This window comes from Phyllostomus hastatus, unplaced genomic scaffold, assembly GCF_019186645.2.
Source record: "Phyllostomus hastatus isolate PE091 unplaced genomic scaffold, TTU_PhHast_1.1 phas_contig_159, whole genome shotgun sequence".
NCBI classification, from domain to species: Eukaryota; Metazoa; Chordata; class Mammalia; order Chiroptera; family Phyllostomidae; genus Phyllostomus; species Phyllostomus hastatus.
The window spans coordinates 923,313-944,465 of NW_025333640.1; the positions used below are offsets into that span (position 1 = coordinate 923,313).

At 51.8% G+C, this 21,153-nt stretch overlaps 2 protein-coding genes across 6 annotated transcripts; both read left to right on the top strand.

The window, feature by feature from the left end:
• Positions 1 to 633: 633 nt before the first annotated feature.
• On the top strand, positions 634 to 11,260 carry SLC25A23 (solute carrier family 25 member 23). 5 transcript variants are annotated; one of them, XR_006784816.1, is made up of 11 exons: positions 635 to 960; positions 2,040 to 2,166; positions 2,742 to 2,829; positions 3,122 to 3,233; positions 4,241 to 4,399; positions 4,487 to 4,639; positions 4,837 to 4,944; positions 5,886 to 6,053; positions 8,260 to 8,410; positions 9,206 to 9,287; positions 9,417 to 9,558. XR_006784816.1 is itself a non-coding variant. In XM_045831343.1 (10 exons), exons 2-10 carry the CDS (start codon positions 2,071 to 2,073, stop codon positions 9,599 to 9,601), a joined length of 1,251 nt encoding a protein of 416 aa, XP_045687299.1. In that variant the 5' UTR covers positions 634 to 960; positions 2,040 to 2,070; the 3' UTR covers positions 9,602 to 11,260. The 5 variants fall into 5 exon arrangements, 4 of the variants coding, with proteins under 4 accessions (XP_045687299.1, XP_045687297.1, XP_045687298.1 ...); XM_045831343.1 differs by lacking the exon at positions 9,206 to 9,287 and having other exon boundaries at positions 634 to 960; positions 3,091 to 3,233; positions 9,417 to 11,260; XM_045831341.1 differs by lacking the exons at positions 9,206 to 9,287; positions 9,417 to 9,558 and adding an exon at positions 8,815 to 8,970 and having other exon boundaries at positions 634 to 960.
• A 3,400-nt stretch (positions 11,261 to 14,660) lies between these two features.
• SLC25A41 (solute carrier family 25 member 41) lies at positions 14,661 to 19,646 on the top strand. The gene is made up of 7 exons (XM_045831661.1): positions 14,661 to 14,891; positions 15,124 to 15,279; positions 15,819 to 15,971; positions 16,159 to 16,266; positions 18,251 to 18,418; positions 18,497 to 18,644; positions 19,474 to 19,646. Exons 1-7 carry the CDS (start codon positions 14,661 to 14,663, stop codon positions 19,644 to 19,646), a joined length of 1,137 nt encoding a protein of 378 aa, XP_045687617.1.
• Positions 19,647 to 21,153: the final 1,507 nt, after the last annotated feature.

Sequence of the window (21,153 nt, forward strand, 5' to 3'; positions counted from 1 at the left end):
CCAGGGGAGCTCGGAGAGGCGGAGCCCGAGGCCGTCCAAGGTGGGTGGGCAAGGCGGGACCGGCGGGCACAGCTCTAGGTAGTTCTGGCCAATAAGAAACCGACCTTGCAGCCGCGCCGCACGTTAATCTTTTGTTTCTCAGTCTGAGTGGGACCAAGAAAGAAAGCGCGCGGGCGGGATTTAGGGACTGAGAGACACTGTCACGTCCAGCTCTTGCGTTTCTGCGGCTGAGGGGCTAATGTGAAATGAGCGAGCGGGCAAATGCAGGTCTAGGTTTCGTTGGACTAGTTCTTGAGTATGTCTGGGAAAAACGAGAACTTTAATTTCTGAAGAGGATTAGTAGGGAAGGAAGATCAGTGGACAGAGATTACGAAATCCAATCCCCGACATCTCCCTACTTTGCCTCCTTGGACAGAGGATAAACTGAGGCACACAGAGGCGGAACACTGAAAACGGAACTGAGACGACTGATCTCTCTAGCCAGCCTCTCTCCCAGAATGAACCCCGATGCTCCCTAGGCTGTGCAATACCCGAGCATCCCTGACGTCCCTCACCACACCCCCAGCTCCGCCCCCAGCCCCCCTCTCCGCCAGAGGGTCGGGGGAGGTGCCTCAAGTTCTGACGCGGGCGGCAACGGCTAGCAGTCACCACCTCCAGCAAGTGCCAGAGCCCGGCTGGCTGCGCGGAGGCTGCAGTAGCGGTGGCAGCAGAGCTGGCCCTGCGGGGCCCCGGGGGGGAGGGGGAGCGGCGAAGCCCCGGCTGAGGCTGCTGCTGCGGGGCCTCCCCTCCCCCCCGGAGGGCGCCATGCGGGGGGGTCCAGGCGACGCGGAGCGGCGGCAGCGCTGGGGTCGCCTCTTCGAGGAGCTGGACAGTAACAAGGACGGCCGCGTGGACGTGCACGAGTTGCGCCAGGGACTGGCCCGGCTGAGCGGAGGCGACCCGGGCCGCGGCGCCCAACAGGTACCCCCTACAGGGACCCCGGCCTGGTGAGCCGCGCTCGCGCCCTCGCGGCGCCGGCCAACTGGAGCCCCTGGATGGAGCGACGGGATCCGCCAGGCACTGTCTGTGGCCGGACTCCAACACCTGTGCCTAGTTTGGGTGTCTCTGTTCCTTTCCCTTTGCCTACCTGTACCTGGGCCTAACAAGTTCACTCAAAACAGGGCTACAGATGCCCTGGGCATGAAGTTTGTCTGGGGTCCCCACCCTCAACCCCAGGGAGGTAGGGAATGTCTGCCAGAGAATAGAGTCTGACCCACTTTCCTGCCCACTGCCCGGAGACACCTCCTGTGAACTCTGCACAGCCCAAGACAGGTGCTCCCACCTCCAGGTTACACACCCTCCCCCTCTGGGCACCAACTGCCCTCCTAGCCAGCTGCCCCAGCCTCTATGTTTACATTCCTGCCCTTTTCCAGGCCTGGCTCAATGCCCCAGGCTGCCACGGCCAAGGACCCAGTCCAGTCTGAGGCCACCCTCAGCTGGGGATGCACCTATCAAAGCATGAACTCACCCCTGGGTCCATGCAGGTGTTCCCCACACCTGTAGCCCCAGGTGCCACTGGAATGGCTCCATAGCATCCTGACACCTCCAGTCTGGCCTCCTACTTTCCAGGTAGGAAAGTGAAGACCCTACAGATGCTCAGCTTGGACCTGTCATTGCCCCACATTGCCCAGAGCTGTCTCTATGGGGAGTTCCTGAAACTGCCACAGGAACAGGTTTTTGTAAGAGACAGCTGGGAGGACAGGCTTTCAGAGACAAGAGCCCAAGGCTACCTCCCACTTCCCAGCTCTGTAACCTTGAATGAGTTACTTGACCTTGGAGAGCCTCGATTTACTGGCCAGGAAAACTGGACGACTGATACCCACTTCACAGCCCTACTGTGGCCTTGGACGTCATACTGAGAAATAGGCTGATGGAGGGAAGGGGTGACTTACCCTGTCCCTGTCCTCTAGTCACTGGGTTCCTGGGGTATAAGCTTGTTGTGCCCACCCCACATGGGGGAGCAGCCTTCTGGAGCTCCCTATGTCCCTTTCCCCCACCAGGACCTCTCCCCAGAGTCTGGTGCTGATCCAGATGGCGGGCTGGACCTGGAAGAGTTTACCCAATACCTGCAGGAGCGGGAACAGCGCCTGCTGCTTCTGTTCCACAGTCTGGACCAGAATCAGGATGGTAAGGTCCAGAGATGGGGCTGTTGGGGCCCTGGGGATGCCAATGGGGTTAGAACTGGTGATGCCAGGAGGGGGGGTAAGACTGCTTCTCCCTGATGACTCACAGGCTATTTTGGGAACCCTCCTCACTTCCAGCTAGGTGGTTCATGGCTCAGCCAGCCCATCCCACCTCATTTCTTCCTGGACTGAGACCCCTGTTATTTACCCTTAGATTTTTCAAAGGGACAAAGATGCCCCTGTTGCTCCTGGATTTCCTATGGCACAGAGACCCCCCTCACCATAGCATATTCTAGGTCTCTAATATCACTTCTTGATCCTCTGTGATATTACAGGGAGTCTCGCAATTACCCCAGCATTCACACCTTCATTCATTCATGAGACAGAGGACCCTTCAACATTGTCCAGTCCCGCTTCTCAGATTCCACTGGGTCGGAGATTCCCCAACCCTGCCACAAGCCTCACCCTGGGTTTCTAGACACCCTGGTCTTGCTAGACCGCTTGCATTTCATACTATCCTGCTCCTCGGTCCCAGGGCCTCCCCCTCACACACACACCCTTCCCCACCTTGATTCCCAGGTCACATCGATGTCTCTGAGATCCAGCAGAGTTTCCGAGCTCTGGGCATTTCTATCTCCCTGGAACAGGCAGAGAAAATTCTACACAGGTGAGTAGCTGGGGTCCAGAATCCCACGTAACTCTGGTCCCCAGGTCCCATTGGCCTCCTCGAGCCTCTGGGCCCCAGACCCAGTACCAAGGCAGGCAGGTGGAGCTGAGAAGCTGAGCTTTGGAGTCAGGTCCAACTTGGACCAATTGCTTCACCTCCCTGAGCCTCAGTCTGCCCCACCATGAAGCGGCGAGCTCTCAGTGCAGACAAGCTTGGTCTACCCTTAAATCCAACCAGAGCCTTACTCTAACCCACCCCCAGCCTCAGGTACTGATTTTGTCCCACCCCTCAGCATGGACCGTGACGGCACTATGACCATCGACTGGCAGGAATGGCGTGACCACTTCCTGTTGCATTCACTGGAGAATGTGGAAGACGTGCTCTATTTCTGGAAGCATTCCACGGTGAGGTGGGGGTGGCTTTCTCAGCCTAGTGACTGGGCCCTCTTCCTCCTCCCTGGGGGCCTAGCTTCAGTCTTCCCAGGGCAAAGAGGAGCTGGGTCAGGATGTTCTAGAAGAAGGAGCCACTGGGAGCAGCTGAGGGATGAGGCTCTGCTCCCCATTTTTCTCCATTTGGAACTTGAGGGACTGAGGACCCATTTGGGGAGGTTTCTGCAATCTGATGGGAACCCTTCAAACATGCTGTAGGGCCTCTGAGCCGGCAGGCTATAGGGGGCCTGAGCACTCGGGGAAGAAAGAGCTCATCTGGTGGGGCACCTGACCACCCACCTTCAACCCACCCAGCTCCCCTTCTGCTTTCTAAATGCTTCAGTTAAGGATTCTCTTGCTGAAAAACAAGAAGCCACTGTCTTTGGAGAGTCCAGTGGGATCCACTGAATTTGGGAGGGGTGCGCTAGATCACCATTTCCTGGGTGGTATTTTCTGAGCAATGCTTCTGGTAGAAACTGTTGGCATGTGGGGGAGATCCACATGAAGGGAGAGCCAGAGATTCACGAGGAGATTCATGGAGCGGCTTGGTTGGGGAGTCTACAGGAGGACTGTAGAGGAGGAGTGATCCCTGTGAAGGAAATCCCTGTGGGAGTGGGTGAGGCCCTGGGAGGGATCTGCTGGGCTCCGTATGTGGGAGGCCCCCTGTAGGATTTTGTATGGCTCTGGAAGGATCTTCTGAGATCCTTATGTGGGAGACCCTTAAGTGGGATCCTTCAGAGGAATCTGGTTGGCTCTGGAGGTATCTTTATGTGGCAAATCCTTCAGTAGAATTTGGTCGAGGTCCCCAAGGAGGGATATTTCTTACATGGAAGGTGACTGACTTGGATGTTTTGGTGGAATCTGGCAGGGATCTCCTGGGCTCTCCAAGCAAGATTCACTGATAGACTGCCTGGGTGTCCAGGGATTCTTGGAAATACCTTTGTTTAGAGCTGAGTTACATCTCTCCACCCCTGCACCCTCAGGTCCTGGACATTGGCGAGTGCCTGACTGTCCCTGACGAGTTCTCAGAGCAGGAAAAGCTGACTGGCATGTGGTGGAAGCAGCTGGTGGCTGGTGCAGTGGCAGGTGCTGTGTCGAGGACAGGCACAGCCCCTCTGGACCGCCTCAAGGTCTTCATGCAGGTGAGGGTGCTAGAGAGCCTCTTCCAGACCTCTTCCAGGCCTGGGCCCCTGGAGAGGACCCCAAAGTCACCTTGTCTTCCTGCCCAGGTCCATGCCTCCAAGACCAACCGGCTGAACATCCTGGGGGGCCTACGGAACATGATCCAAGAAGGGGGCATGCGCTCCCTGTGGCGTGGCAACGGGATCAATGTACTCAAGATTGCACCTGAGTCGGCTATCAAGTTCATGGCCTATGAGCAGGTAGGGGCAGTTGTGGGGAGGCATGAGCTAGGATGTGCAGGATTGGCTTGAGTGTGGGGAATGCCTTCAGGTCCCCAGGGGTGGGCCTCTGTTCTCCTGCATGATGCCCATGGCAGGAGGACATTAGAGGGGAGGTCCAAGTGCTTGGAAAGCTCAACCCCTGAGGTCCTGCCCACCACTGTGTCTCCTACCCTCAGATCAAGTGGGCCATTCGGGGGCAGCAGGAGACACTACATGTGCAAGAGCGCTTTGTAGCTGGATCCTTGGCTGGTGCCACAGCCCAAACCATCATTTACCCCATGGAGGTGAGAAGGAGGGACCCTGACGGAGGCCCCGTTTCACTTCATGGTGTGATAAGCCCTGGGATTATAACTTTGCCTCTCCTTGATTCAGACTGCAGCTCATTACAGCAATGCTTCATGTGTAGCCTTTCTGGGCGCTATACTTTGAGATGTTACTTCTGAGGATGGTACTGTTGCTTTTAACTGTTTAGACAGCCACATTGTGGGAGGCAGCCGTGTATGGATATACCTCTTCTAAGGATGCTTATTTCTAGGATGCTTGTTTCCAGGGGATTCATTTCTAGGTAAAACTGTTTTCAGAGAAATCATTTCAGGTTTCAAGTTGTGTAGAGCTTCAGGTTGGATTTTGAGTGATGGAAAACTCAAATCACAGTGGTATGTGCTTTCCAAGTGCTAGACATTCAGATTCCTTCCCCCTATCTTGTTGTTCCACCACCTCAGCCTATAGCATCCACCTTATGGGCACAAATGGCGTCTTATGCTCCGGTCATCACATCTATATTCCAGCCAAGAAGGAAGAATAGACTAAGGAGAAACATATCCCTGCCTTTATGGATGCTTTTTTGAAAGTCACGCATAACTCTTTCCCTTCTGCTTCATTGGCTGGACTTAATCACATGGCCCCACACCTAGGAAAGCTGAGAAATGTAGTCTTTATTTCTAAAAGCTGTAGGCCATAATTTCCTGAAAATAATGGTTTCTATTATTAAGGGGTCAAGATATTGGAAGACTGTTAGCAGTGGCTGCCACATGCAACTCTGAGAGGTGTGACCATTTCTAGGTATGGAGATTAGCGATAGCAGAAGATTCTAGAAAAAGTGGGTCTTTTAAATTCACTTATTCACAGGGTATCTCCTTCTAGGAATAGCTATTTCTAGGTGTCTTCATTCCTGGATGTAGTGATTCCAGAAGCAGCTTTCCCGGGATAATCGGACTCTCCCCAGGTCCTGAAGACGCGGTTGACCCTTCGCCGGACGGGCCAGTACAAAGGGCTGTTGGACTGCGCATGGCAGATCATGGAGCGAGAAGGGCCCCGCGCCTTCTACCGCGGCTACCTGCCCAACGTGCTGGGCATCATTCCCTACGCCGGCATCGACCTGGCCGTCTACGAGGTCTGTGGCAGCCCGCCCCTCCTTTCTTCTTCCCTCTGGGATCTGTCCGTGGGCCACCCTCTTCCTATGGGGCTGACTCAGTTGACCTCCAGAGCAGGGGAACCAATCCTGGGGTGGGGAAGCAACACAGACCTGGGGATCCTGGGGACCCTTTCAGGCAGTAGGCATCCTCACTCCTTACCTACCACTGCAGTTCGGCCTTCCAGGGTCTCAGGATGCATGATAGTCGAGGCCTCTCTCAGCTCACAGAATCATGAGAGCAGGCAAAGGTGAGTTTTAGAGATGCCCGATTTGCCCCAAAGCTTGTGTCACACCTGGCCTGTGTCTCCGGGCCATTGTCTTCAGGGCCCACCCATTTTTGCATCTGTGTCACTGTAAAATCTGTACCCTGTGATCAACCTCTTGGGGATTTCATCAGGAAACGCAAAAGCAGAGAGTTTTGCTATTTCTCTTTCAGGGGTCTCGTCCATTGCTTTTACCTTCTGATGGGATCACCAGGTTTTACTCACATAGTGCAGTCCCAGATGTCCGCAGGCATCCCCCCATATCTCTGTATCCAGGGTAGGGTCAGCTTCACAGGCAGACAACCCAGGGCTCCGACCAAGGTTCCTCACTTGGAACACTGCTGTTGCCACCTTGAAATTCCTAATCATTATTGAAGGAGGAACCTCACTTATTTTTGTTTTGTACTGAGCCCCACAAATTACGTAGCTGGTCCTTCCTGATCTAAGTTCATCCATAGCTGCCCTGCCAGCATCTATGCAGCCAAATAAGACACGGCCAGTACTCATTCATTCATTTGTTCATTTGCTTAAGCACCCATATGTGCTGGGCACTGGGCTGGCTGCTGCATGAAGTGAGAACAAGGCAGCCCTTGCCCTCCTGGAGACCACTTCAACGAACTAGGGAGCCAGGCAACCAGCAAATCAGTGCTTTGGGATCCTTGTACATTCTCAGAAGAAAATTAAACAGGATATGTAACCAAAAGTAACAGTGGGTGAGAGGACAGGTCTAGGAACGTCTCTGAGAGGTGACCTTGAAGCATCGATGAGTTGAACATACACGGAAGGGATATATGTGTGAACAAGGCAGAGGGCACAGTGAACGCCAAGGCCCAGAAGCAGGAACGAAGTGGTTCTTCTGGCAGAGTGGAAGCCCTGAGCGGCTGGGAGCAACTGAAGAGGCAGCAGGACCCAATGAGAAAGAGTTTAGGTTTATCCCTAGTGCAGTAAGAAGCCACTGAGAGTCATGAGCAGAAGTAAGATGCAACTTTGTTTCATCCATTCTTCACTAAAAAAACGGGACTTTGGATGAAGTTCTAAGTAGTTTGAGAAACCCCGTGCCCTCTTGAAGTTTCAAAATCTGTTAGTCCTGTAAAGGCTCTGAGAAGTCCCACTAAAAAGTGACAACATTTTGTTTAACCCAGTGTTGGCCATGTTTATCTAGTCATCAGAACCTCTTTTCAACAGAATATCTCTTAAAAATTCTTTGAACACCTGTTTGGCACATACCGCTCCAGACTCGAGAGAAGGCCAACTGCACTCTCGAGTGAGGGCAAGGACGGAGAACACGTGCTTCTCGTTGGCCCCTTCCATACCAGGCTAGACGTCACTCATCTGTCACAGCACTCAAGTCCTAAATGGGTCTCACTGCGTTAAAATCAAGCTGTCGAGAGGGCTGTGGTCCTGAAGCCTCCAGGGGAGAGTCTGTTTCCTTACCTTATTCAGTTTCTGGCAACCACCTGCACTCCTTGGCCTGTGGGCCCCTTCTCTGTCTTTAAAGTCAGCAGCATAGTATCTTCCAACCCGTCTCTCATCTCCTTCCATCATAACATCTTCTCTGCCTCTTATAAGGACCCTTGCAGTGACATTGAACCAACCTGGATGCTCAAGGATCATCTTCCATCTCAAGTTCCTTGACTTAATCCCATCCGTAAAGTCTCTTTTGCCACATAAATTTCCCTATTCACATGTCCCAGGGACTAGGGCATGGACAGTGGGGCCATCATCCCAAATACCGTAAAGGGTAGAGGTGGGGGCTGAGTGAGAGGGTGCAGGTGAAATGCCAGTGTTGCCCCTTGGAGTGCCAGTGCTGAGCTCATACCAGCTGTCATGGGATACCAAAGCTGGCCCACAAGGCATCTGAAGGCAGGGTCCTGGTGTCACCCACCTCCAGCCAACCCTATTCCCCTCTTCACCCCTGCCAGACCCTGAAGAACCGGTGGCTCCAGCAGTACAGCCACGACTCGGCTGACCCAGGCATCCTCGTGCTCCTGGCCTGTGGCACCATCTCCAGCACCTGTGGCCAGATAGCCAGTTACCCCCTGGCCCTGGTCCGGACCCGTATGCAGGCCCAAGGTGAGGCCTGGGCGGGAGGATGGGGCAGGGAAGGTCTCACAGTTTGGGTCCCACCTCCCTCCCCGGATCCTCCTGGGTAGGTGGAGTCCCAGGCTGGAATCCTCCTGGATCTGGATGGCCTTGACCAAGTCCCACCCTCTCTCCGTGGCTCAGGGTATCTATTTGTGGCGTTAGAATGGGAGTCCTTTGCCCTCATTAGGAGAACAGATGCAACGAGCGCTGGAAGGGCCCTAGCAGTCGTAGCTGGGAGGCTGCTTGGTAGACCAGCTACCATGTCCGGGCTGGCAACTTGAGATCTAATTTGCAAGGCTGGGTTAGTGAGCGGAAGATGAGGAACCAGGCTAAGGAGGACCAGTGCCAGGCTGGTTATCGTTTCATTGTGTTTCTCTGTATTTTTCTTTCAGGGGTTCTTTCCCTGCCTCTGCCCTATTATAACCAAATCTGCTTTGAAAATTTCCTAGGAAATTTTAGTGTTTGTGTTCTATGATTTTCACTGGGGGATTATAAGTATAGAAGACAGATGTGGTTCCCTACCTTCAAAGAGCTCACAGGCTGGAGAGGAAGAGAGATGCTAAGTCAGTCACTCCACAGTTGAGTACGGATTTAGGGTTGAATAAAGGGGAAGAGGAGCCTGACTTAGACTGGAGTGCCCAAGATGGCTTCCGTGAAGACCTGGTTGCAGGGATGATGAGGAAGAGTTAGTTGGAAGAAGAGGGTGGGAATACAATTCCAGGAGGAGGTCACTTCTGTGCCCTCTCCCACTACACACACTCATACCTGCTCTGTTTTGAATAGTCCCCAAACTTGGGCCCTCCAGATTGAAGTGAAAAGGTGAACAGTCCATTCCAAGGCCAGTAGAAGTCCTGACTCTTGAGTGGTAGGTCCTACTGTTAGTCTAACCCTTATCCCTCCTGCTACAACAGCCACCTGGCCCAGCCCTGAGGGGGTGGGAGGGGGAAGGGAGAGGGGGACCTTTGGCCTGACCTGGCCCCTCATTCCCTCCCAGCCTCCATCGAGGGTGCCCCCCAGTTCTCCATGCTGGGTCTGCTCCGTCACATCCTGTCCCAGGAGGGCATACCGGGCCTCTACCGGGGCATTGCCCCCAACTTCATGAAGGTTATCCCAGCTGTGAGCATCTCCTATGTGGTCTACGAAAACATGAAGCAGGCCCTGGGGGTCACATCCAGGTGAGGGACCCAGAGCTTCCCTCACTAACATCCCTCCTCAATCATGACGTCCCATACACCTTAGCCACTGGAGACTGATGGCTCAGCCAGTGGATCCCAGGTGCCCCCCACTCAAACCACAGGATCCCCATACTTCATCCACTGGGTCCTGCATCCCACGTTCCAGATACTGGACCCCATGTTTCCCTGCCTCCCCTGCCCCAACACACACGCATGCATAAGGTCCTGGACCTTCATGTCTTAGCCATTGGATCCCTCACTACTCAGCTAATGAATTCTGAAACCCCAACCACAGGAACACATATCCCCATAGCTAAGCACCAGACCCCAGCTCCCTCGGGCACCGCATCCTGGAGTCCTCATACAGCAGAACCCAGATCCCCAACCCCACTAGCAGATCCTAGACCTCCATGCTTCAAGCCGTGGATTTCCAAGCTATGCCACTGGATTTGGAAACCCCAGCCACCAGCTCCTGACAGTGCAATGCCCAGATCCTGGGACCCGCACCACTGGATCTCTGATCCCCTAGATCCCTCTGCTTCAACTGCCAGATCCCTACCTTTCAGCCACCATACCCTCAACCCCCAGCCCACTGAATTCCAGATGCCCAAGGCCTGAGACACTCAATACTGGCTCTGAAAACCACAACTGTAAGAGCCCAGTGGCAGAGCAAGTGGGTCCCAGCAACTGCAGCGGGACTCTAAAACCTCACTCACAGGAAACAGACCCCGACACCTCCAGGCACTGGATCCCAGCCCCTGAGCCCCTGGATTTTGACCTGAATCCTCCCAGACACTGGCTTCCAAATATTCAGGTCCCACATTTAGATCCCAGTAAGATGATCACAGCATTCTGGACTGCACAGGTCCCCTGTCTCAGACATACATGAGAGCCCAGAGACCTCCCCACCACAACCCAAACCTGGGAGCTGGCAGGACCCCCAGGTCCCTGCCTCTTGGCTCCTGGCATGGCCAGCTTCCCCTCTCATGCCTTGCACTGACACTGGATCCCCCCACCTCCTCAGCATGGCCATACCTCGGCTCTGTGGGGACACTGCTCTCTCCAACCCTCCCTCGACCTTCTACAGAGTCTTCCACTCCCCACCTTATAAGCTGATAACCCCCAGAGCCTGGGTCCCTCTGGAAGATCCAGCTGCTCTTTCTTGGGGGCTGGCAATGAGGCAATCTGAGGTGAGGGCACATTCAGGGGACCTCCCCTAGCCCCAGCACTAGCAGCCTTTCCTCAGGCTTCAGAGATGCGAGCCAGGAGCAAGTCTACACAGACCACCCTTCCCCAAACCCAAGCATCCAGTTATGCAAAATGAACCAAATCCCCAGAACTCATTCCAGGTCTATTTTTCTAAGGAGAGGAGCAGACATTCCGTCACCGCGCCCCACCCCCCACCTTTATGACTAACCCAAGCCCCAACACCCCTATACACTCTGCACTTTAGAGTTGGATTCTGAGCTTAGGAAACTGAGGGACTCCTCCCTCTACTCCTCCCAACTCCTTGGAGAACCCCGTTAAAGGACTACAGAAGAGGAGCTGCGATGTCTGGGGGGGTAGAGGACCTCCTCAAGGCTTCAGCCTCTCCCCATCTCCCTGCCTGTGTGTGTTATGTCAAAGAAGAAGAACAAAAGGAATACATTTTTCTAAGCTCTTCTCATTGTGGTTTTTACTGAAAGGGGTGGGTGGATGTGGGACACCCTCAAAACACCCCCAGGGAAGGAATATGGACCATCTTCCATCACTCACAGTTGGAGGAGACCGAGAAATGACTCCCTCTTGGAGCCTCAGCTTCCACACCTACAAAGTGGAGCGAGGAGAAGTCCATATTCTGGAGCCCTGCTAATTTTTCCCGTGTCATTTCTAATTACACAAGTGTATTCATTTCCCAGGACTGTCTTCACAAGTTGCTGCAAATCGGGCTGAAAACAACAAATCTTAGATTGGTATATTTTTATTGTGGTAAAGTACACATAACCGAAACTTACCATTTTAATCATTTTTTAAAAAAAATACGGAATGCTTCATGAGTGAGACTCCATTGTCTGGGTGGTCCACATTTTGTTTATCCATTCATCCCTCAGTGTACACTTGGTTTGTTCCCACTTCTTGGCTACTGTGGATAAAAGCAACAGAAAGTTATTCTCTCAGAGTTCTAGAGGGTAGAAGTTCAAAACCAAGGTGCTGGCATGCTCATGCATCCTCTGAAGACTCTAGGAGAGGATCCTTCATTGCCTCTCCCAGTTCCTGGTGCTTGCCAGCAGTTCTTGCAGACCCATCTGCCTGTCTTTACATGGCCAAACTTCTTCCTGTGTGGACCTTGAGAGTCACCCTCCACAATGTCCTCCAATGATCTCTGCCCCTAGTATAACATTCTTGTATAATTCCCTTCTCCCATTGTACCAAGGTGAGTATGTATGGCCCAGAGAATAATACAGCAGAAGTGACAGTATATCACTCCAATATTAGAATGATAAGAGACACTGTAGCTTCCACCCTGTTTGCATGTTAAGCTGCTGTAGTGTGGGGGGACAATTTGTTACATAGCAGTAGCTCACTGATATACTTGCACATCCATACATGTGATTTTTTTCACACACTCAAATAAGGGATTGAGCCTTGCTAACTATTTTGTATTTTTACTTCCTTTGAATTTTGTCCTTAGCATCAATTCCCAGGAGTGGAACAAAGCATACTGCTACCTCAAGGTCATGCCATCAGAAAAAGTATTGTGTAATATACACAGCAACCAACAAGGAATTAACATTACCAATTTTAGAGCCGCTGTGCTGGCATCGAGTACTACCACTTTAAGTTTATTTAGTTAGTTGGAGCAGTTAACATCCACTTTCTTGTCTGCATTTTTTTCTTTTCTTTTTTTTAGATTTTATTTATTTACCTTTAGAGAGAAGGGAAGGGAAGGAGAGAAACATCAATGTGCAAGAGATGCATTGATTGATTGCTTCTCATATACCCCCTACGGGGACCTGGCCTGCAACCTAGGCATATGCCCTGACTGGGAATTGAACTGGCAACCTTTCAGTACACAGGCTGGCACTCAGTCCACTGAGCCACACCAACCAGGGGTCTTGTCTGCATTCTTATATCCTATGACAGTAAGGCTGGCCTTTAGGAGGCTCTGCAGCTGACATGTAGTGTGACACCAGACAGGCTTCTGTTCTCTAAGCCTCAGTTTCCCCATGTGCAAAATTAAGGGTGTTTCCATTGAATCTTTCAAAAGAAAACAATTTATACTTATTGAGCAAGCACTAAATACCCTGGCTCTGGCTAAGCCCTTTAATGTATCATCTCATTCATTTACTTTAGGCCAGACTGAGTTCTGGACCTGGGATACAGAAGTAAAAGAAAGAGGCAAAAATTTCTGTTCTCATTGATCCTACATTCCAGTGGGGAGAAAAGAACAATAAGTGGCATAAATGGATGAACACGTAGCAGAAAACAAGGTGCTATGGAGGAAAATGGTGAGAAGAGGGATGAGCAATACTGCAGGGTAGACATCACATGTTAGATAGGGTGGTCAGAAAAGACCTTAAGGAGGTGACATTTGAATATACATTTAAAGATGGTGAGGGAGGGAGCCATGGGGTTGTCTAGGGAAACAGCATCCCCAGCAGAAGAAACAGCCAGTGCAAGGTCCTGGGGCAGAACTTTGCCTAGCATGCTGGAGAATAGGGAGGCTGGAGCAGAGTGAGAGAGGGGGAGAGAGGGAGGGGAGGTGGGCAGGTCGTGCAGGGCCTTGTGGGCTCTGGGGAGGACTTGGGCTTTTACCCCAAGGGAAGTGGGAACCATGGAGGGCTGTGGGCAGAGTGGGGACAGAACCTGACTTGGGTGGTCACTGGTGCCCTCTGGTCACTGGTGCAGGAAGAACTGACTGTGGGGGCAAGTCTAGGAAGGGGGCTGGGGGAGGGGTGACTGGTGGAGGTGACTGCACTGGCCCAGGTGAGCAGTGATGGGGCTGAACCAGGGCAGTAGCCCTGAACATGGTGAGAAGCAGCCAGATTCTAGATATATTTTGAAGGTTCAAGCCCACAGGATTTGATGACAGTGTGAGCATGAAAAGGAGGAATCAGTGACATCAAATTTTTGACCCAAAGAACTTGGAGGATGGAGGTGCCCTCAATGAAGACTCTTGTTGGATCCTGTTGACAACACTGTCGGGTGGAGTTTATCATGACTTCCGATTTCTGGGTGGGGAACAGAAGCTCGGAGGAGTAAGGCAGGCACTCCAAAGTCGCATAGCAAGGAGTGTGTGAGATGAGATCATGCCCAGACCTCTCTGACTTCAAGCCTATTCCTGCCTTCTTTGGGGACGAACTGTGTCTCCCCCCATCCAAGCTCTAGCGCTGTCCCATTCTCTCTCACTTTCATCTCCTGTTGCCATGACAATGAAACACAGTACATCAGCTTCCTACGGCTGCTATTGAAACAAATGACCCCAAACTTGGTGGCTTAAAACAACACAAATGTATTATTCTGGAGGGCAGAAGCCCGATATGGACCTCTGTGGGCTAAAACCAAGCAGTCGGCAGGGCTGGCTCCTTCTGGAGGCTCCAGGGGAGAATCTGCTTCCTGACATTTTCCAGCTTCTAGAGGTCGCCTGCATTTCATGGCTGGTGGCTCCCTCCTCCATCCTCAAAGCCAGCAATGGCCTGGAAGTTTTTCTCACATCCTATTACTTGAATACCAACCTGGCTCCCTCTTCCCTGTTTAAGAAAATGAGATTATTTTGGGCCCTTTGGTTAATCCAGAATAATCTGTCTATCTCTCCATCAGTTTATTAGTAACTTAAATTCCATCTGCACATGCTATTCCCTCTTTCTCATGCAACATAACACCTTCACAGGTTTGGAGAGATTAGAATGTGAACGTTTTTGTGGGGAGCCTCTCACTCTGCCTACCATACCCAGTTAGATCACAAAGGCCTCTGTGACCTCATTATCCCCTGGGGCCCAAATTCACAAGGCACCCCTCCCATGTGGTTGCTGGCAGGCAAACCTCTTGTCAGGCTCTTGAACCTCAATGACTCTCTAGCTGTCATGGGAGCCAAACCTGAGGAAGCCCAGAAGCCTTGTTCAAGGGGCCAGACCGTGTTTAAGAGGGTCAGGGGCCTATTCACCAAACCTTCGCCCCCTCCCCCACCCCCACCCCTGCCCCCACCCCCACCCCCACCCCCACCCACCTGCTGGAACCCAGGCTGTACACACGTGTATGGATATGTGTTTGGGCATGTGGGCAAAAACAACCTGGAGCACCTCCCATCACAGCAGGTGAGTTTGGCGACTACAGGTCACACACTATCTCTAGCCAGAACTTCAGGGGCAGAAAGCCATACTGCCCACCCCTTCTGCGTGGTCCACTTCCCTCCAAGCAGACCTAGAATTCATCTTGAAGCAGTGAGGACCAGGGTGGGCCTTTCACCAGGAGTGAGTTCTGGAGATGTGTGTGGGGAGGCAGTTCCAGCCTGGCCGAGCATGGGCAGGAGGTTGATCTGCCCTGCAGGTGCTTGACACGGGAGAGCAGCTGATGGTCCCCGTGGATGTCCTGGAAGTGGATAACGAGGGAGCCTTGTGGAAGTTTCTGCTCTCAGGAGCCATAGCTGGAGCAGTGTCTCGCACTGGCACGGCCCCTCTGGACCGTGCCAAGGTGTACATGCAGGTTCGTGCAGGTGGGGGCCACTGCACTGACGCCATCAGGGTGGGGATGAGCAGAGTGGAGAGGATGGAGTTCAGGATGTGGGTTGGGGGTGCAACGGGAAACAGGCAGGAGGGTGGGGTTGGGACATGGGCTGGAGTTAGAAGGCTGAATGGAGGTGGAGTGGGGGTTGAATTGGGGGTGACAATGGAGGTGATGTGGATGGGGCATGGAGTTCAATCAGGGAAGGAGTTCCGAGAATGGTGCCAGGGACAGGATTGGGGTGGGGATCAGGGAATTGGGGGTGGGGGTCTTTGGATGGCTTTCAAGACAAAGTAGGACTGAAAAGTAGAGGAAGATGGATGAGATGGTGGCTTGATGTTGGGTTTGAGTCTGCATGGGGTTAGAGAATTCTAAGACTAGCCAGGGAAAGAGTTGGAGAAGGAATTGGGATGAGAGGGGCTGTGTGGCTGGGGACAAGAAGGGCTTGAGTTCCAAGATGGGATGGGAATAAAGATAGGGTGGAGGACTTCTTACAGGGCCAGGGCCCCCCCTACCCCCAGGTCTACTCCTCCAAGACAAACTTCATGAATCTGCTGGGGGGGCTACGGAGCATGGTCCAAGAGGGAGGCTTCCGTTCCCTGTGGCGGGGTAATGGCATCAACATACTCAAGATCGCCCCTGAGTACGCCATCAAGTTCTCCGTCTTTGAACAGGTGGGGGTGGTCTGCTTTCCCCAGTCCCACCCTCAAGTCCTCACCTCTCCTACACCCCACTCCCAAAGCTTACAGCATTATCCAAGACACATAACATTCACCCTCCAAGTCCCAGAGCTCTCCCTCTGGATGGGTTTCAGGCAGGAAATGATCACTTATTTCCTCTTGCTGCTCTCTCCTGTCCTAGTGTAAGAATTACTTCTGTGGAGTGCATGGGTCCCCACCCTTTCAGGAACGTCTCCTTGCTGGATCCCTGGCTGTGGCCACCTCCCAGACACTCATCAACCCCATGGAGGTAAGAGAATACCTGCCCCACAAAAGAGGAAACAAGATGACAAGGAGTTGCCAACTGCTACTGCTTCCTCTGCCACCTTCCCCCTCCTCTTTCCATTCTTCTCCTTCATGTATGGTATGTATCAGACTTTTATTCCAGATGGCTACCTGGTTGCCCCAACACTATTTAATGAATGGGTCCCGTCTTTCTTCTCCAGTGATCGGAGATGCCACCTTTGTAATTCACAGAATTTCTATATATATTTGAGTTTATTTCTGACTTTTAACCTCTGGTTGCTCTGCTGTCTGTTCATGCACTGCTACCTTTTAATGTTTTTAGTGAATAGACTTTATTTGGCAGAGCAGTTTTAGGTTGGCAGAAAATTTGAGCAGAAAGTACAGAAAGTTCTCGTATACCTCTCCCCACATATACAAAGTTTCCACTATTATTCACATCTTGCATTTGGGCGACATTTGTTACAATCTATGAGCCTGTATGGATTTGCTATTTTTAACTAAAATCCATAGTTGACATTACGGTTCACTCTTTGTGTTGTACATTCTATGGGTTTCGACCAATGACAAATATATGATGTGTGTGCCCACCATTACAGCATCATACAGAATAGACCCACTGCCCTAAAAAGCTCCTTTACCTATTCATCCTGCCTCCTTCCCCCTGAATCCCAGGCAAGCACCGATTATTTTAGTGTCTACATAGTTCTGCCTTGAGGCTTGGTGTTATTATTCTCCATCCTTCTCTCCTTTATCTCCAAACATCATCTACTGGTGTTTGTTTTTAACTGGTGTTCAATTTGTAAACAAGGTAGAAATTGCTGCCATTTTTATGTTGAATCTACATATCCAGGAATATGTTCATTTGTTCAAGTCTCTTTTATGTTCTTTAATGGTCCTTTAGAAGTTTTCTTTGTATAATTCTTGTTCTCATCTGTTTAAGTTTCTTCCAAAGTGTATTTGTTTTCATTGGCTGCATAACAAATTACCACAGACTCAATTAGCTTAAAACGACAGATTTTTATCTCATTGTTTCTGTGGGTCATGTCTGAGCACTGACTAGTCAAGTCATCTGCACAGGGTTTCATCAGGTGGAAGTCAAGGTGTCAGCTGGGCCACCAACAAACCCATCTGAGGCTCTCTCCAAGCCTCCTGGTTATTCAAAGGGTCAGCTGCTTCTAGGTGTGGCACTGACATCCTCAGTTCCCAGAGGCCAACCACTGTTCCTGCAATGTGGTCCTTTCTACAACAGTTTGCTTGTTTAAGACCAACTGGAGGGTATCTCTGATGCTTCCAGTCTTTCTACTTCTGTCTCTGGCAACGGACCTCTTTTAAAGGGCTTGCCTGGTTAGGTCAGGCCCACCCAGGACAATTTCTCCTGATTCTTAAAGTCAGCTGTTTAGGGATCTTTATTACATCCATTACAAAATCCCAACAACTTTGTCATTATCACGTAGCCTGATCACGGGAGTGACATTCCATTATGTTCCCAGGTCTAGCTCACATTCAAGGTGGGGGGGCATTATAACAGAGCATGCATATCAGAGGGCAGGAATCTTGGGAACCACCTTACAGTTTTGCCTGCCACACTTGGTGCTCTGCCTTTTGCACAATTATAGAATTGCCAATATTTTGGAATTGGGGTACTTCATTAAAATTCCCATCTCTCTTTCGGAAAATTAGCAGATCTGGCCACCTAGAGCCTGCCCTCTCATGGCAGTATGTTTAGTTGGTGCTAAGTGAAAGATGCCACAGACCTCACTTGGCTCAAGTTACTTCCCTTCTCTTCTTGGCCTCTGTCAGCACTTGAACTTCTGAACCCTGTGTTCAGAGCACACACAGGCCAAGGGATGGGACAGGGAGCTCTGGGTTTGACACCCAGCTTTGCATATTCCTGATAAGTTTCATTTGTAGATGGGGACAATGACCACTGCTGAGGGTCATTGAGAAGATTAAATCAAATAAGCTGCCTCACTCCTCACCCTCCGTAGGTGCTAAAGACACGGCTAACCCTGCGCCGGACGGGTCAATACAAGGGGCTGCTGGACTGTGCCAGACAGATTCTAGAGCAGGAGGGCACCCGAGCCCTTTATCGTGGCTACCTGCCCAACATGCTTGGCATCATCCCTTATGCCTGTACCGACCTGGCCGTCTATGAGGTGTGACTCCCTCAGAGGGGGTGGCAGGAATGAACCCAGCCCCTAGCAAGCTTTCTCCTGTCCCCCTTTTTCTTGCAGATACTCAGGTGCTTCTGGCTGAAGTCAGGCAGGGACATGGCAGACCCTAGTGGCCTGGTCAGTCTGTCTTCAGTGACACTGTCCACGACCTGTGGTCAGATGGCCAGTTACCCACTAACTTTGGTGCGCACCAGGATGCAGGCTCAAGGTCAGCCTGGCCCTGGTGGCCACTGTGTATGCTCCCCCAACCCCTCTACCAACCCTCTGAATTTCCTCATATTCCCAAACTCTCCACAACTGATCCTGGCCACCTTCACTGACCCCCAAACCCACGAAGACATACGCTTACCCCCAAATCTGATACCAGCCCTCAAAATAATACTACAAATTACTAAAATGAACAGCCATCTTACAAATGATTCCCACAAACTCCCCCCAAATGTATCCCAGTCCCCCATACTGACCTCAAGAAATACAACCCCAAAATTACCTCCAAACTTCTCCAAATGAGACCCAGCCCTCAACCAGCTACAAAAGTCAAAATGGTTCCTAAATTCACCAAATCTAACCTCTTAGATGTCCCAAAATTCATAACCACTTCCTCCACTACCCAGGAAACTCCCCAAATGTGACTCTCTCAAATGAACTCTCAGCATCTAAACCAATTCTCAAACATCCAAACTATTAGGTGGTCCTAAGGAAGGTGGTTCTTACCCAACCACCTTCACCTTGAAAATGTCCCCAAACTATTCCTTAGCCCACTTCCCAAAAATCTCTAGCAGATCTTAGAAATTCCATTCCAAATAAGCTTGAATGTTTTCTAAGATGTTCCCAAAAAGGACACCTGAAAATTCCTGCCCAAATTGATCCCTTTATTCTCCCCAAACTAACCAATTTCCTCTAAAAGTTTTCCAAACTCCTTGCCAACTGATCCCCCAGGCTCCTTTCCCCAGCTCCACTTCCCCAACATTCCAGCCCCCCCCCCCCCCCCCCCCCAGCTCATCTCAGAGGCACTGAGCTTGTTCTTATCCCTGCAGACACTGTGGAGGGTTCAAACCCCACCATGTGCAGAGTCTTCCAGCGGATCCTGGCCCAGCAGGGCTGGCCAGGGCTATACCGAGGTATGACCCCCACCTTACTGAAGGTGTTGCCGGCAGGTGGCATCAGCTACGTGGTGTATGAAGCCATGAAGAAGACTCTGGGTGTATAGGCAGTGAGCTAAGCAGCACACCCTGGGCAGAAATGGACAGGAGGATCTAGTGTCCCCTGGCCCTAAAGAGCCCTCCTGGCTTAGGCCCCAGGGAAGTTTTTTCGTTTGTTGTTTTGTTTGTTTGGGGTTTTTTTTCCACTAAGAAAAGGAGGTTGGGGGGTGGTTGGTGTGTCTGGGTCAGAAGATGCTCTCCAGGGTACTGCCTGAAATTACTATGAACTCCATTTTGGCTCATAGTAGTTTGTCCTGGCTCCAGGGACAAATGATGAGCATGAAGTCAAACCAGGAATAAAGTGATGGTTTCTGCTATACATGTGTGGGATACTGGGGTTCAGAAGGGAAGCTGTGGACCTGGATACTTGGGTTGAAGAGAGAAGCTAAATATCTATGCTCCCTAGGTCCCCCAGGGGGACTGGGTACCTTGGGCTCCTTGGTCCTGAATGGAAAGCCTGGATGATGCCTGGGTCCAGGTAATGACTTGAGGACCTAGGACTGGAGCTTGAAGCTTGGATCCTGGGACCTTATGTGAAGCAGGTGTGGGGTGTGTGAATAGGGGAGGGGATCCCTCAGAAACCAATAGCCCAAGACCCTTTAGTTCACGAGGGGAGCTGGTTCCATATGTCCTGGAAGAGAAAAAGGGGTTCTAGACCCCTGAGTGGAGAAAGGAGAGGGGTGTACCCGGGGATCCCTAGGTTTTCTCCGGTTCTCAGGCCACCTGAGCTCCAAAAGTCTCCAAGGCCTCAAGCAGACCACGTGCCTGGCCTACACAGTCAGGCCTGAATTCCGGGAGCGGTCGCCTCTTCCTACGTAACCTGCCACTCACTTTGCCACCCGCTAATCCCCACTCGCCGGCTGATGGCCGGCTCCGCCCCAATGCAGCTGCGCTTCCACTGGCTTCTACCAAAACTGGGCACCTTTACTTCATTGCCATTTGTCGGGAGTGGTGTCAGTCACCTAACAACGACCCCCGTCGCTCAGTTATTGGCTTAGTAGTCAAAGATAGAAAAGGATTCCGGTTAACATGAAAAGCCAGTCCAAACCCAAGTGCATCACCCACAACTCGTCAGGAATTGGATTAAACTGACTGCCAATCTTTACAAGAACCGCCTTCCACGTGTATTCATTGGCTTGCATTCCAAGAGCCATTTGCTAGGCTCCTCCTTCCTATCTGCTTGACTCTTCAGAGCGGTCAATCGGTTCTGCAGCCGCCCCGCAACTCTGGAACTCCCGCTTCATTGGGCCTCCCGCCTTCTCGGATCGCCTCGATTTGCCAACCTAGCGCCGGTAGCCCGCAATTCATTGCCTCCGAAAGCTGTCAGTCACATGGTGTCTCCTGCCCATTGCCTCTCACGGCACTCCGATTGGTCGGTCTTCTGCAAAGCCTGCGATTGGTGGCCCAGGAGCGGCGTCCGCTTTCCACTGGCCCAGCTGTGCTGTCCGTCACAGCGGAGGGAGGGGGCGTCCCTCTTTCCCCTCGTCGTCTTCCCTGCCGCTGGGTTCCCAGAGT

Excerpts from the sequence above, each read along its gene's own strand:
- SLC25A23 (XM_045831340.1), top strand. The coding sequence starts at position 805 with ATGCGGGGGGGTCCAGGCGACGCGGAGCGGCGGCAGCGCTGGGGTCGC. Across the intron at positions 961-2,039 it reads CGGGCCGCGGCGCCCAACAG|GACCTCTCCCCAGAGTCTGG; the intron begins GTACCCCCTACA and ends TTCCCCCACCAG. Across the intron at positions 4,945-5,885 it reads CCATCATTTACCCCATGGAG|GTCCTGAAGACGCGGTTGAC; the intron begins GTGAGAAGGAGG and ends GACTCTCCCCAG.
- SLC25A41 (XM_045831661.1), top strand. The coding sequence starts at position 14,661 with ATGGGAGCCAAACCTGAGGAAGCCCAGAAGCCTTGTTCAAGGGGCCAG. Across the intron at positions 15,280-15,818 it reads GTGCCAAGGTGTACATGCAG|GTCTACTCCTCCAAGACAAA; the intron begins GTTCGTGCAGGT and ends CCCTACCCCCAG. Across the intron at positions 16,267-18,250 it reads CACTCATCAACCCCATGGAG|GTGCTAAAGACACGGCTAAC; the intron begins GTAAGAGAATAC and ends CACCCTCCGTAG.